The sequence below is a fragment of the Siniperca chuatsi genome, linkage group LG23, assembly GCF_020085105.1.
Source record: "Siniperca chuatsi isolate FFG_IHB_CAS linkage group LG23, ASM2008510v1, whole genome shotgun sequence".
NCBI classification, from domain to species: domain Eukaryota; kingdom Metazoa; phylum Chordata; class Actinopteri; order Centrarchiformes; family Sinipercidae; genus Siniperca; species Siniperca chuatsi.
This window is the reverse complement of record NC_058064.1, coordinates 20,747,440-20,761,611: the sequence shown is the minus strand read 5'-3', so window position 1 is coordinate 20,761,611 and position 14,172 is coordinate 20,747,440. Positions and strand designations below refer to the sequence as shown.

General features: G+C 38.9%; 1 protein-coding gene across 1 annotated transcript; it reads left to right on the top strand.

The window, feature by feature from the left end:
• Positions 1-1,193: 1,193 nt before the first annotated feature.
• LOC122871169 (G2/M phase-specific E3 ubiquitin-protein ligase-like) lies at positions 1,194-6,845 on the top strand. The gene is made up of 12 exons (XM_044185920.1): positions 1,194-1,286; positions 1,403-1,718; positions 1,807-1,892; positions 2,138-2,190; positions 3,177-3,216; positions 3,299-3,366; positions 3,495-3,584; positions 3,686-3,999; positions 4,145-4,323; positions 4,557-4,729; positions 5,996-6,210; positions 6,574-6,845. Exons 1-12 carry the CDS (start codon positions 1,194-1,196, stop codon positions 6,807-6,809), a joined length of 1,863 nt encoding a protein of 620 aa, XP_044041855.1. The 3' UTR covers positions 6,810-6,845.
• Positions 6,846-14,172: the final 7,327 nt, after the last annotated feature.

Sequence of the window (14,172 nt, the reverse complement as noted above, 5' to 3'; positions counted from 1 at the left end):
CACTGTAATAAATCTCTGAATAAATTCAGGTACAGACTCTTTACAATCCTGTGTGCAGTGTACCACCTTAGAGAAATCAATTTGTGTGTGTGCTTTCTCGCTGATTCCTTAGCATCCTCAGCTAACCACAGCTCCAATGTTTTGTCTGGAGGCCATTGGCCTCCAAGAAAAGTGACCTCATCTTTGCACACCATCCATTAAGTACCATAAATGATATCAGTTGTTTCACATCAGGCACTAGACAATTGTAGACAGTACACACCTGAGTAAGCCAAATCAAATACTCATTTGGGCAATTAATGGGATTGGGCGCCTTTCTAGTCATATCCATAATCTCAGCTGGGGTCAATGTCTTACATACAGCGACATCGCCAATCATGATTTTAGGATTTGCGCGGACAACCTTATTGTTTCGACCTAGTGCGATCTGCAGGATGATCAGCGGGTGATGTATCTCTGTTAATTTTCTGACCAGCTTCGAATGAGAAAATGAAGTACACCATGTTTCCTACGGTGGCCGGGAAGTGCAAAACAACATTACAAAGTGTGAAACACTTTTACAAAGTTCGAGACAAATTTACATTTTGGAAAACATTTTTACCTATCATAAAACACAATTACATGGGGAAAAACACTTTTACCAAGGATGAAACAAATTTACATTTTAGAAAACAAATTAACGAGACGAAAAACACTTTTACCAGTCCCGAAACAAATTTACAATGACAGATTCTTCACGGAAAGGGAATGTACCATACACCGGAAGTGACACGGTGAAAGGTGTTGTTGTTGGTGAGCGCGGTAAATTCGTGTTGTGGTTGTGGAGTTAATGGCGTAAATAAAGTTTATGGTGACAGAACATGGACTGCGGCCGAGGGATGTTTTGCCCGTTTTGTGGCAAACACATGAGCAGCTTAACGCGGTTTTGCTTTTCGTGTGGTCGGTGTTTGGAGTTTCTAAAGGACGCGGACCAGACGGAAACACAGGGGACGTCTCGACAGCCGGACTGTGCTAAGCAAAGTAAGTTGTTATTTGTTATTTTTTTAGTGTAGCAAAACGCTAGCTATCTGAGGCCATGTGAATAAAAATCAGTAATGCTAATAATGATTTTTTGAGCGGCTTATAACTTTCTGTTTTGAAACGGAACTCTCTCCATTTCAGCAGAACAGCCATGCCCATCATACAAACAGTTCATGGAGTACAGAAGCTCGAAGTCAAAAGAAGGGCAGTCTTTTAACTTTGGGCCAAAAGGAAGATTTAAGCCTAAAGAAAGAAAACACGTCCAGGTAAGTTGTACTGACCGTCCTATAAAATTTTGCAATGCTCTATATGTATTTGTGTGTATGTGTGTATTTATTTTACCTATGTATACATTAATTATATATCTTTGTTATTTTACTAGATAAATGTAGGATTGATGGTGCCGCATGAAACTGATGGAATCGATTTAAAACCTCAAAGAGGGAAAACACTCCCGTTATTTGCAGACCCGGAGGTAGCAGCACCTGATCTACTGAAACAAGCTGTACAGAAAATGAGAACATTTAACAAGGACATGCACGAAGGACCTTACGTCCTTTTGTATCCAGACTGCTCAGAGGTGGTCCATGTGCCTGGGTCAGAAAGGCCATTCAAATTGGCAGAATATAAAAAGGAAATAGGAAAGACATATTCCAGGATCACTTTTTTCATTTGCCTAGAAAAACACTATAAAAGAGGTTAGTGCATCTCATGATTCAATATTTTTTACATATTTTGATACTCTGCTGGAGGATAGATAATGTTTGTTTGATTTATTTTTTTCAGTGGATGATACCTCAGACTCTGATTCTGATTCTGAAATTGTCATCACAACAAGGAGCACAGCTGAATTCAATCGAGCTGACACTTTGGTACATCAGTTATTTCTATTTGTATATATTTATGTATGTTTGTATTAGATGTGCATTGGATTTTATACATAAAATCTTTGTCCTGGTCAATAATTTAGTGGAAAAAGGTTTGTTTTGATTATTTTGCAGTAACTATTATACAGTAACACAGGAAACCAATCAGCATTGATATATGCTGTATGTGGTAATGGAACAATAATGGAAGCTGTTGAAAATTGTTGATAATTTTATCCGTTTCCTCTCAGGTTTTTGAACCACAAAATCGAAGTACTCCCAAACTCAAACTGGAAGATGAAAGGTAGGTGTTGCACACTTGTACACAAAGGAACTTTCAGGTGTGCATGTTGAAATTATTTCTTTACTTCTTGACTGGAAATAATAATAATAACCCATATCTTATTGGGCTACAGTGCTTTCACTACCGGGTAACGGGCAATTTAACTTTTTTTTTCTTCATTTAAATCACAAAATTGTGATAAAACTACTAGCAGATATTTCACGACTTATTCACATACACATTCTACATTTATATTGCTGTTTTGGAGATGTTTTACCACTTTTGTTCACCTGGAAATACAGCAAGACCGCACATAAGCTCAACGTTGCTACATGCTATCGGCTGTTTCTGTAACTGACTGAGGTGCCCCCTCGCTCCCTACCTAAAGGACCCACAACTGCTTGTGTGAGCTTTACTTAATTCACCTGCAAGAGCTTATTGGTGTGTCCTAAAATCATAACAATATGCTCTTGCAGGTGAAAAAACACAAATGACAAATTTAACCAAACCATTAAAAAAACATGTGAGAATGAAGTGGGGGGATGTAATGAAAGACAATGTTTGTTTGTTTTTTCTAGTGGTAATCAACCAATAGGAATCTTGGCTGTGTCTTGGTGTATACATAATGTTTACATGATTTGACTGTAGGCCTGAAGGACACCTGCTGGTTTTAAGATGTCTGAAACACCCACTCTAGCCCAGAACACCTTGGCCACTAGAAAAGACCCATTGTCTCTCATTTCATCCGTTTGACTCGCTGACAAAGGCTAGATGCCAAATTGCATGAGAGTACTTTTAAATAATCTGTCTTTAAGTTGCTGATGTGATCAGAGAATTCGCTCTGATGAACTTGAAACAGAAAATACCATATGTGTAATGTGATTTATAACAAAATAATCTTTTTTTTTTTTAAATCTTTCTGTTCCCTCTACTACTACCTTTTACTCAAAACTAGATTATAGCCTTTATCATGGAGCTAATAATTTCTATGTTTTATCATGTTTCAGAGATGCACCAGGACATTCATCAACAATTCAGCCAGGACAGGTAATAAGGCAGACTGGCACCATGAGGTTTCTTGCTTTCAGTGTTGTTTCAGACATTTTAATCTTTTTTCTTTTTTTTTCAGATAGTAATATCTGATGCTGAGGATCTGGATCCACCTGAAAAAAATCCAGAAAAAACTTCTTGCTACAGGTAAATAAAAAAATCATAATGACTGACATAATTTAAATTTATTTAACTGATTACATGGGGAGGACATTTTTGTTTGTAAGATGTTTTAACATGGAAATGTAATTAATAATAATATAATTTCCCTACAGTAAATACACAGACCTGTATTCACCAAATGTTGAGCAAGAGGATGAAGAGCCAGTTGCTGTCAATGTGAAGAATTTCCAACACACAGCAATGTAATATGACTATTTGACTATAGCACTCCTGTTTTTTTACTGTACAATAGTTCTGGTATATCTGGAATATCCTCAAATGAAGTCACTTTTTGTCATTACAGGGAGGAGACGGACATTACATTACCTGACATCATAGCAAACCTGTCGCTTCCTATTGATCATAAAAGAGTCAGCCGGTTCAACATCTCAAGGGCTAATGTTTGGGATGGGGCAGTCAGAGGTTTCAAGCGTACAACATATTCTGAAACCTGTGACATGCTGGTAAGATTTACTGATGATACTGGTGTTCTGGAAGAGGGAATTGACACTGGTGGTCCAAGACGAGAGTTTTTAACTCTACTAATGAAACACCTAAAAGACCGGCCCATTTTTGATGGACCAGAAGGGCATCGATTCTTGGTCTACAATGCAAATGGTATGCATATGGGTTAGATGTGTACTATAGGCTACTAATGGTTGGTTAATGATCATTGACCATATATATCACATGACAAATGCTTGTATATTACAGTATATAATGCATTGTTTGTTTTAATTTTGCAATTTGAATTCATTCACAGCTGTTAGGGAGGATGAATACTACCTGGCAGGAAAGATGATTGCTGTGTCAGTTGTGCATGGAGGTCCAGGACCCCATTTCCTGTCGAAAGATCTTGTACATTATCTTGCAGGCCAGCCTTCATTCAAAGCACCAATTAATTTAATAACTGATGAAGAAATAGGGAAAGCTTTGCAAGAGGTGAGAATAGCATAAGGCTACGGTATGGTAGGGCAGGGTTTTACATAGTTCCTGCAGTGTTTTGAGACAGTGTTTACTTCCTATATCCAGTACAGAATTTGTTTCATTAATTTATCAGTTTTTGATGGTGTAAGATTACACTATGCTGTGTATGTATCTCATTAAAAATAGGCAAAGAGATACAGTGCTTACAGTTATTGACTGGGGTGTTTATGCCCCTTTTCATGTTTCAGATTGAGAATGCTGCTTTATTGGATGCTCTGCACGAATGTATGATGAGACACAGCACAATGTTACAGAAAGCAGGGTGTCTGAGACATGTGGCTACTGTGGAAGAAAAGAGAGAGATTGTTTCAGACTACCTCCAATGGTATGTTATTGAACGGAACTCATCTGTAATTGACAGGTAAGATGATATTTGTAGTGATGAGATTTTCTTCTTTTTTATGTATTTATATAAGAATTTTTAGTTTGAAATACCTCAGGGTCCCCATCTTTGGTTTATGCAAGCATGTATATCCGTTACCAATTTGTCACTGTGACAAAATTTGTAAGTGCCTTCATTAAGTCTACACATGTTTATAGATTCAATTTAAAATAGATATTAATCTTTTTCCTCATCAATCTACACACAATACATCATAATGACAAAGCAAAAACAGAAATTAGATCTCAGGGTTTTCCTCCTGACTAACTCCTCCATAGAGTCCAAGAGGAAAATCAGTCCAGTTACCCCTTAAAATGATCCATCCACCTCTACTGCACATCTGGCAGCAGAGTGATGGCTTGAGGCTCACTTGATCCATCAAAACCTTGATGACTTGCTGCTGTTTATCCAACCACCTGCTCTATACTGTGCCAGTGTCATTTCCATCTGAAGCTATTCCTGCCCTGATTGGTGTGGTGGGAATTACTAGAATTGTTGGGTCTTTGTATATTATAGTGTGGTCTAGACCTGCTCTGTCTGTAAAGTGCCTTGAGATGACTCTTGTTATGATTTGATACTATAAATATAATTGAATTGAATTAAAGGGTTATATAGGTTATTATATAATATAATATAATATAATATAATATAATATAATATAAAAGCAGATATAAGAGTGTGCTGATGTTGATGGGTGTGTAAAGCCTGAAGCTTCATACACAAGGAATCCAGGCTGGAATTATTCCAAAGGTGGTTCAACAGCATACTAAGAAAAGGGTTCATTAACTTATGTGAATGTGATATTTCTTTTTTTTTTCTTTTTTTTATTAAATTGGCTATAATTTCTAAAAAAAACTGTTTTGCATTGTCATTGACGTATTGTGTGTATACTGATGAGGAAAAAGATTAATATTACTATTTTAAATTGAATCTATAACACAACAAAGTTTTGAAAAAGTGCACGGGGCATGTAGACTTTGTAAGTGCTGGAGCCACCCAGCCATCTGTGTCGTTCCAGTCTTCTGTTTCTGTGGGTAGTACTTAGTTTGTAACAATTAACTTTTAATGTGCAATGTGAAAACAGGGTTCTTTAAATCAATTTTCAACACAACCATTTTTCCCCCCAAATGTCCGTTTGTTAAGGTGGATAGTAATTATAGAGAAAAGAATATTTAATAGTTTTCTTTAATTTAAATTCAGTTGCCACTACACAGCAGTGAAACAATGTTTTTGTTCCCTCTGTAGATTCAGGGAGGGTCTTTCAACCCTGGAGTTTTTGACTGCACTACAGCAACACCCTACTTTGCTGGCCCCTGCCCTGAGCCCCTCTGAAAAGCAACTCACTGCTTTTGACCTTGAGATACTCTTCAAACCTGGCCTTAGTCCTTCGGGGAGTAATCGAAGACTTAAAGAAAGTCAAACCATGGGCTACTGGGCCGACTATCTCCTTGATTGTGAAGGTTTGTTCGTTTATTTGTTTTTTTATAACTAGTTAAGAAAACACATGGAAATTAAAGCTGCAAGCAGCATTTATCGGCGTTCAAGCATTTCCGGCCTTTAAGCAAATCTAGGACTAGTTCGCGCAAGTAGGTTTTTAAGATGATAGCAAATTTCTGATGAACAATTTGACTGACAGCAGTAGTACTTGGGGCAAAGTTGTTCAGTATGAGGATATCTATCAAATGATATGCATCACGTGATTACAGGCCAGAAAACTTATAATAAAAAAACCCTAATAATAAAAATCAGTACAATTACAATAGGGTTTCAGCTCATTGAGCTTGAACCCCTAATTATGTATCTGAATTGTTTTTTTCTTGCAGAAGGCCAGGCTGCTGTGTCTGTGGAAGATGTTTTGATGTTTGCTACTGGGCTGTCTTCACTTCCCCCATCTGGCTTGGAACCACTGCCACAAATAGAGTTCCTGGATGACTCTGCGTTCCCAATGGCAAATACATGTACAAACTCCTTGAAATTACCACTCCTAGACTCATACACTTTGTTTAAGTCACAAATGGACTTTGGAATTCAAAATAGTCCGGGATTTGGCTGTTTTTAAGCTAAATGATGGATAAACCCTAGAGTTAAGACTCTGAAAACATTGTTGTTAAAGGTTCACTTTAAAGTGCAGTTACCAAAATTGTTTTTATAATGTAACAGTATGTGAGCATGTTTTTCTCACTGTTAACATTTTGAAAATGTTTTAGATTCGTGACTCTCAAACTGGGATCTCTCTGTGAATCACTGTTTTAGATAAAGAAACAAGTAGTTCAAGAAGTATTGTTTTCTATACTACAAAAATGTAATAAATACTTATTACTATTTTTGATTAATTTACTTCACACTTAAAAACAATTAAGCTGTGGGTGACAGATTCATAAACATTGTGTTCAGACAGACAACAGTATTCCACCACTACAAAAAACCCTCCCTTTTTGATCATTTCATAGCTGAGCCATTTCTTTTAGTTTCATGTACAGTTCTGATGCAGACTCCCAGTTCTCTGGCTTCTGTAACTGATTGTGTCCCATGGCAAAGTCCAAGTACTCCTGCATGTTTGGGTCCCCACAAGGAGTCATTGACAAGCTAGCCTCAGGAAGGGCATCCAGTTCAGCCTGTTCAATTTGAAATCCGCAGTCTCTGGAGCCAAACCTATGTTAAATAGAAAACATAAGTATTTCTTTTCATTTAAGCTAAAACGTCAGAATAATACTTTTATCTGTTTATTACCAATGTATCACCTGTGTGGTAAGTAGTAGAGTTCATTGGGCACTCCTCCTGGACATGCTGCTGTTCTGGAAGGGCGAATCCTGTGACTGTTCCACAGTCTCACACACTCATCCAAGTCCTTCTGAATAACATCACCAAAGCAATGTCTCAATAGGCACTGATGCTCATGACTCCCGTTGAAGTATCCGGCTTCTCTAAGGTCTGCAAATAAATCCATCCAGAACTGAGACCTATAGAAATTGATACAAATTGTAGTTATACTTTTAAGCATATACACATAAGTTTGAATAATAAAATCAAAGGTTAGTCGTAATGAAATTTATGGTCTGCATCTTTTGGTCATTCGATTGTCTTTTCAGGAACAACTACTTTTCCTGGCGGGCTGTATTTGTTTTATATTTTGTATTGATCTTTATTGTGCTCGTTTTTTTGTTTTTCATTACTCGTTTCTGAGAAGAAAATCGAATGACCAAAAGACACAATGACCCTTTATGAAGACCACTCACCTTCCCTTTCTAAATATAGACCACCAGGACTCAATACGCTGGTTATTTGTAGATGAGCCGTACATGTGGCTGGACGCACCAGAGTAGTAGTCACTGTGATGGTGGCGTAGCATACATTGAATTGCAGCCATTATGCCGTTCTCAGTGCATAATCAGTCCTCAGTCTCATGGGGATGACACCGAGGTTTCGCACACATGACATGAAATAGTGAGCAATCACTGTTGGGTTATTATTTGTTGGTCCACATTCAAGCCACAGTACTTTACGTGAAAATCCATCTATGCATCCCGATATGGCCAAACCGAATGGCTTAAGTTTATCATAGCCATCTGCATGCCACATATAGTTAGGTCCCATTGAGTGGTAGGTTCTTCTTGTAAACCTTCTGCGTGTTCTGCTCTCACACCCTCGAGGATTAAGCTCCCGGAGCAAATTCATCACATCATCTCTCTTCACTCGAAAATTGTACTTTTGTTTAAGTATTTGCCACATCGTCACGGTAGCCAAATAGTTGTCCAGGTCCACGAAGTTCCAATCTGATGGCGTTACTCACGGAGTTTGGAGAGGAATAATCCTTTCTGCGGTACAACCCGGCTTCGTTCAGTTTACTTTTAAGAGTCCTCAAGCTGATGTTTACACCGTGTAGACTTGACATCATGTCCACGATTACTGCGTACGAGTGGCCCTCGTTAAAATATTGAACACATTGATGAAGTATGTCTGGTGTTTCCGTCTGGTCCGCGTCCTTTAGAAACTCCAAACACACGAAAAGCAAAACCGCGTTAAGCTGCTCATGTGTTTGCCACAAAACGGGCAAAACATCCCTCGGCCGCAGTCCATGTTCGGTCACCATAAACTTTATTTACGCCATTAACTCCACAACCACAACACGAATTTACCGCGCTCACCAACAACAACACCTTTCACCGTGTCACTTCCGGTGTATGGTACATTCCCTTTCCGTGAAGAATCTGTCATTGTAAATTTGTTTCGGGACTGGTAAAAGTGTTTTTCGTCTCGTTAATTTGTTTTCTAAAATGTAAATTTGTTTCATCCTTGGTAAAAGTGTTTTTCCCCATGTAATTGTGTTTTATGATAGGTAAAAATGTTTTCCAAAATGTAAATTTGTCTCGAACTTTGTAAAAGTGTTTCACACTTTGTAATGTTGTTTTGCACTTCCCGGCCACCGTATGTTTCTGTGGTGTGAGGGGGCAGCTTCAGTGTCTATATTTTCTGCCCTGCTGGTGCACTAGCTGTGTGTGTGAAGATCTATTCCTGGCCCTGCTGCTGAAGTATCACCCTGGTCTTTGTCAGTGTCAGGCTCCTGCCTTTTAGATGTCTCTGGCTGTTCTGCTGAACCTGAGCAAGTTGCTCCATCTCCTATTCCCTCTGCACTACCTGTCCATCGCGCTGTGCCTGAGCCACTTTTTCTGTCTTTCTTTCTAGCCTGGACTATAGCAGCTGTAGCATATAGAAGAAAATCGTTTTCTCACTTACTGCCTGTTCTCTGCAGCACCTTCATTAGACACTTTCGGGTATAGCGGAACATCTTGATTGCCTATCACTTGTACAGGGAGAGACACACCAACTTCAGCTAACATTGCCATCAGACACTCTGGGGATGGAGTTTTACCATGGCACTTTGCCCAACCATACATTAAAGATCTAGAGCATGCTTCAACATCATTAGAGTAACGCTGTTTATTCCGTGTCATCTCTGTAGCTGTAGTCTGAAACACAGTATCCAATAATGGAATATGACGAGCTGCAATATATTTAGAACTTTGTTCTATAGCACCTTTCAACTCCTCAGACATCCACTCACAGCTCTTTTCATTCACACTCACACCGCAACGCTGATATGCTGCTTCAGACCAAACTGCAAAGCATTCCTTCATGTATTTGAAATTCCAAGCTGGATTTCTGTTACCAGAATCCACATTCGTTTCAGCCAGTATTCTGGGGTTGCAGTTGTGGCTTTGGCTCAGACTGCTTAACAGTGGCAGCTTGTCCTTTAGGTTTTGCTTTCTTAACGTTATGTTGTACTTTAGGTGGAGGGATTTTATTTTTAACCTTTGTTGTGGACTGATTGTTACCCATTTTACAATATGCAAATTAAAACATTGAGACATTAAAACAATCAAAGCACACACATGCAAATTCATTAAACACAGTAGCAGCATCCAAAGTTCCACACTCTTCTTTGTCAGCATTGGTAAATCTAACGGCTTATTAAGTGAATACTTAGAAAGTATTTCACCCTGTGTACACAACTTAAAATTGATCTCCAGGTCTCTGAAGCCAGAAGCAAACAGAGCCTGCTCTCTCTCTAGGACACAAACTCACAATCGGTCTTGGATTAATCAGAACAGGCCCCTGTGTGACCTGTCACAGAACATCTTCCCTAAGGATTAACCTCACGGAGGGTCTGGTCTGTGTCTGGCACAACCACAAAAGGGTTTCCCCTGGAGTTACCCACCGTTTCCAATTTAATCAAACTGCTAACTTTTGTAATTTTCTAAAATCTTAAACACAGTTCACTGAGTTAGACTTTATTGCGCTTACTTTTGAAAAATGTACTTACAGATGTGGCTTTTATACATATAATATAAGAAAATTCCATGACACTCCCAATGTGAAGTCTCATTAGTTACTTTATCGGCAATGTTATGTTTTTATTTTAGGATGATCATTGTATTTATTTAAGGACATCTTTTCATTTGTTTTCAGTAAGTACAAACTAGTGCTGTTTTACAAAATGTGTTAAACATTGGCAGATTTTTTGTGTAGGCTTGGGTTGCAAGAAATACATATGCAATTACATTAACTGCCCACCCAACCGTAACTGACCATTGTATATAATATATATAATACTATATCTAATCGACCCTTTCTTTCCCATTACACCCCTGGAGTGGTGTGAAACTGTGGCACACAGCCACCTTTTATTTGATGTTCACGGCACGCTGTCTGCAGTCAGCAGGAATGTGTATCTCATCATTCTTCCTTGACCACAGGCATAAAACCTTATATAGTACGTTAAATTACACTCTTCATTTAGATACCCCCCCAACCCAAATTCACTCTTTATGTGCACAGCTGACAACATTAACTCAAATTTAGAAACTTTTTCCCTGAGGTCCCATATTTACACGCTAATGTCACCATGATATTGGGTACTCTGGGTACTTGTACTGCATTTTCAACATTGACAACCGCTGCTGAAAGCACTTTTGCTGGAAAAGGTTTTAATAACAAGGCAATACACACACGTAGATCACTTAAAATGGACAGGAAACATACCACACACACCAACACGGACATGCTTCCTGTGTACAGTGTAGACAGCTCTGGTTGTCATAGAGATGGAAGACACCCACCACTGAAACAAGATCACATGGTAAACAAACAGGCTGGGAGTATGTATTCTATTGGTATGTAGGTTTTAGCACAGAACCCTGTGTCTATTTCTCTGACTTGCACTCTCTCTCTTCCCCCCACACACACAGGCATGCACACAGTCCAATCAGATTTTTCCTCAGTCATCTGGTAAGGACACAGCTGATTTCCTAGACAGCATTTTACAAAACTGCCCTGCTGTGATATACAGCTGTTACTACATCTGTTTGTTTCAAGGTATTGATGATGGTCCAAATTACAAATCAGCAGAACTCATGCATTCCTGTAGATGATACACAATCCAATTCTGTCCCAAAAATCCTTTTGTCTTGATAAGAAATTAGGTTGACTTCCCTGCTTTTTGGCTTCATAAAGTTGCAACAACTTCCTGTTTAATGGCGAATAATGAGCCAACATGGCAATGGCGTTTGATTAAACCCACAAGCTTCACTATTTAGCATTATCGAGGTCTTAAAACCTAGGTGGATCTGGTTAACCTGCTAGGAGTAATTTGTAAGAGTATAGGGCCTGTAACTTCCTGTTGCCAGTAGGTGGCACTATGACTATGATTCAGTATTGGCCTATACATGTCTTTAGGCAAGGACTCTTATGAAACGTGAAATGTGGAAAAGATCTGATGATGTGGAGACGAGATACAAAAGGTTTTTTTATAAGGAGTATGGTCTAGACCTGCTCTATAGGAAAAGTGCAATGAGATAACTTCTGTTGTGTTGGCACTATATAAATAAAATTGAATTGATTGAAGTGATCATTATGATGTGCAGCAATTTTGTTTAATCTCAGATGAATGGCAATGGTGCAGCGGCTTCATGCAGACGGCAGGGGGTCCAGAGTGAGAGCTCGATAAATTACAGGAATGTGTGTTGTATTGCGACACTGACAGTGTTGTTTTTGCATCGCGTGCTGGTGATTGAGTACAGAGTTTGTATCGGGGGTCCTAAGTGCTTTGCCTATCACACACAAGACATGGTAAAACATAGGTCAAATGCAAAGGTGTGACATTAAACTTTAAAAACGTATCCGTAGTCACTCATGAGTGACTATGGATGTGACCGATCAGAATACTGATGCTCACATGACAACTGTGTCTGAAACCATCAAATGTGATAAAAAGAACTTTCAGTTTTTAAGAAAGTTCAGGTCGTGTACAATAAGTGCAGGGTGTTGTCTGATTATACTACACTACCTTATGGAAACTAGAACAGACCAAGGGTTTGACGGCAGACTGCAGCATCCGTTTAGTCTGGTGGTGAGTGGGCCCTCAAATTTTGGAAAGACATTTTTTGTCAAGAGTGTTATTGAAAACGCATCAAAGGTTATTTCACACAGGATTGATAATATTGTTTACATTTACTCATGCTGGCAACCTTTATATAATCAACTCCTTAAGGTAACAGATATTAACTTTACAATACACAATCTTTGGTTGTGGCCCACCTGCTGCCCCCGTGTTCCTGCTTGACAGCTGCTACTACAGTTGTTGTTATTGGCTTTGTTACTATTATTGTCATTATTATTCCTATGACTATCATTCCTATTATTATTGCTTTACTAATATTAATATTACCACTACCATTACATTACTATTTTAATATTCTAGGTGGAATTTGCATTGCACTTCCCTCTCCCCCACCCCACTTCTCTCTCTCTCTCAAAATGGGAGTGGCGGATGGCCGCCCACCATTGAGTCTGGTTCTGCCCAAGGTTTCTGCCTGTTAAAAGGAGGTTTTTCCTTGCCACTCGCCAAGTGCTTGCTCATGGTGGGATTTGTTGGGTCTCTGTAAATAATATTATAAAGAGTATGGTATAGGCCTGCTCTATAGGAAAAGTTCAATGAGATAACTTCCGTTTTGAATTGGCACTATATAAATAAAATTTAATTAAATTGAAGTGAATTGTAGGAGTCAGGCGTTCCTATGGCAGAGCCAATGTCTAGCAAAACTAATGTGACAGTTGAAGGTTCAGAAGTGCAGCATTCTTTCATAATATCTGATAAGAGCCCAATTAATTTAATGGGACACAATCTTTTATGCAAATTGCATGCCACTATTCAATGTACTCCAGATGGATTGTTTCTTACCATCCCTGATGACAGGGCTTTACAGGCAGTTCAGTATTTGCAATCTACTGAGGACTGTTTGTATTGCTGGAAGCTGCCAGACTTCAACACCTTCACTGCTCATAATATCCAGACAATTGCTATAACATCACCAGCGTGTGTGTCTTTGATGTCTGCTATGAGACCTATCTTGAGTTATCATCATACAGCTGCCTTTAATCCTTCAGAAGAGTACAAACAGACAGTAGATGTATTGTTAAACTCACAAGACCAATTGGAATGTGAGCAGTTGTTTATGGGTTCCGAAGGGTGTGCCTTGCCAATTCAATTATCTGATAAGCAGAGTGAATTGTTTAATGTACATGATTCTCATCCACATGTCAGACTGGCTGTCTCCCCTGCCTTTGAACAAAAACAGGTGGGAGAAATGGTGGCTCGCTGCCAGGCCTTGAGAAAAGCTGCCACCATCTCTCAAGCGAAAACAATAACAAGCCTGGGTGATGAATTGTACATGGTGCAACTGAGTGAAAACATCACACTGCAGTAATTTTGAGTTACAGCAGCCATCCCTCACAGTACATCATGGGCCCTCTTCAGAACTGTCAGATGTTCCAACCTTTTTGGGGATAAACATTAAAATCATGTGGGATTTGTAAATTCTGCTCTGCCTCACAGAGTGACACTTAAAGCTAATGCACAGCTGCCA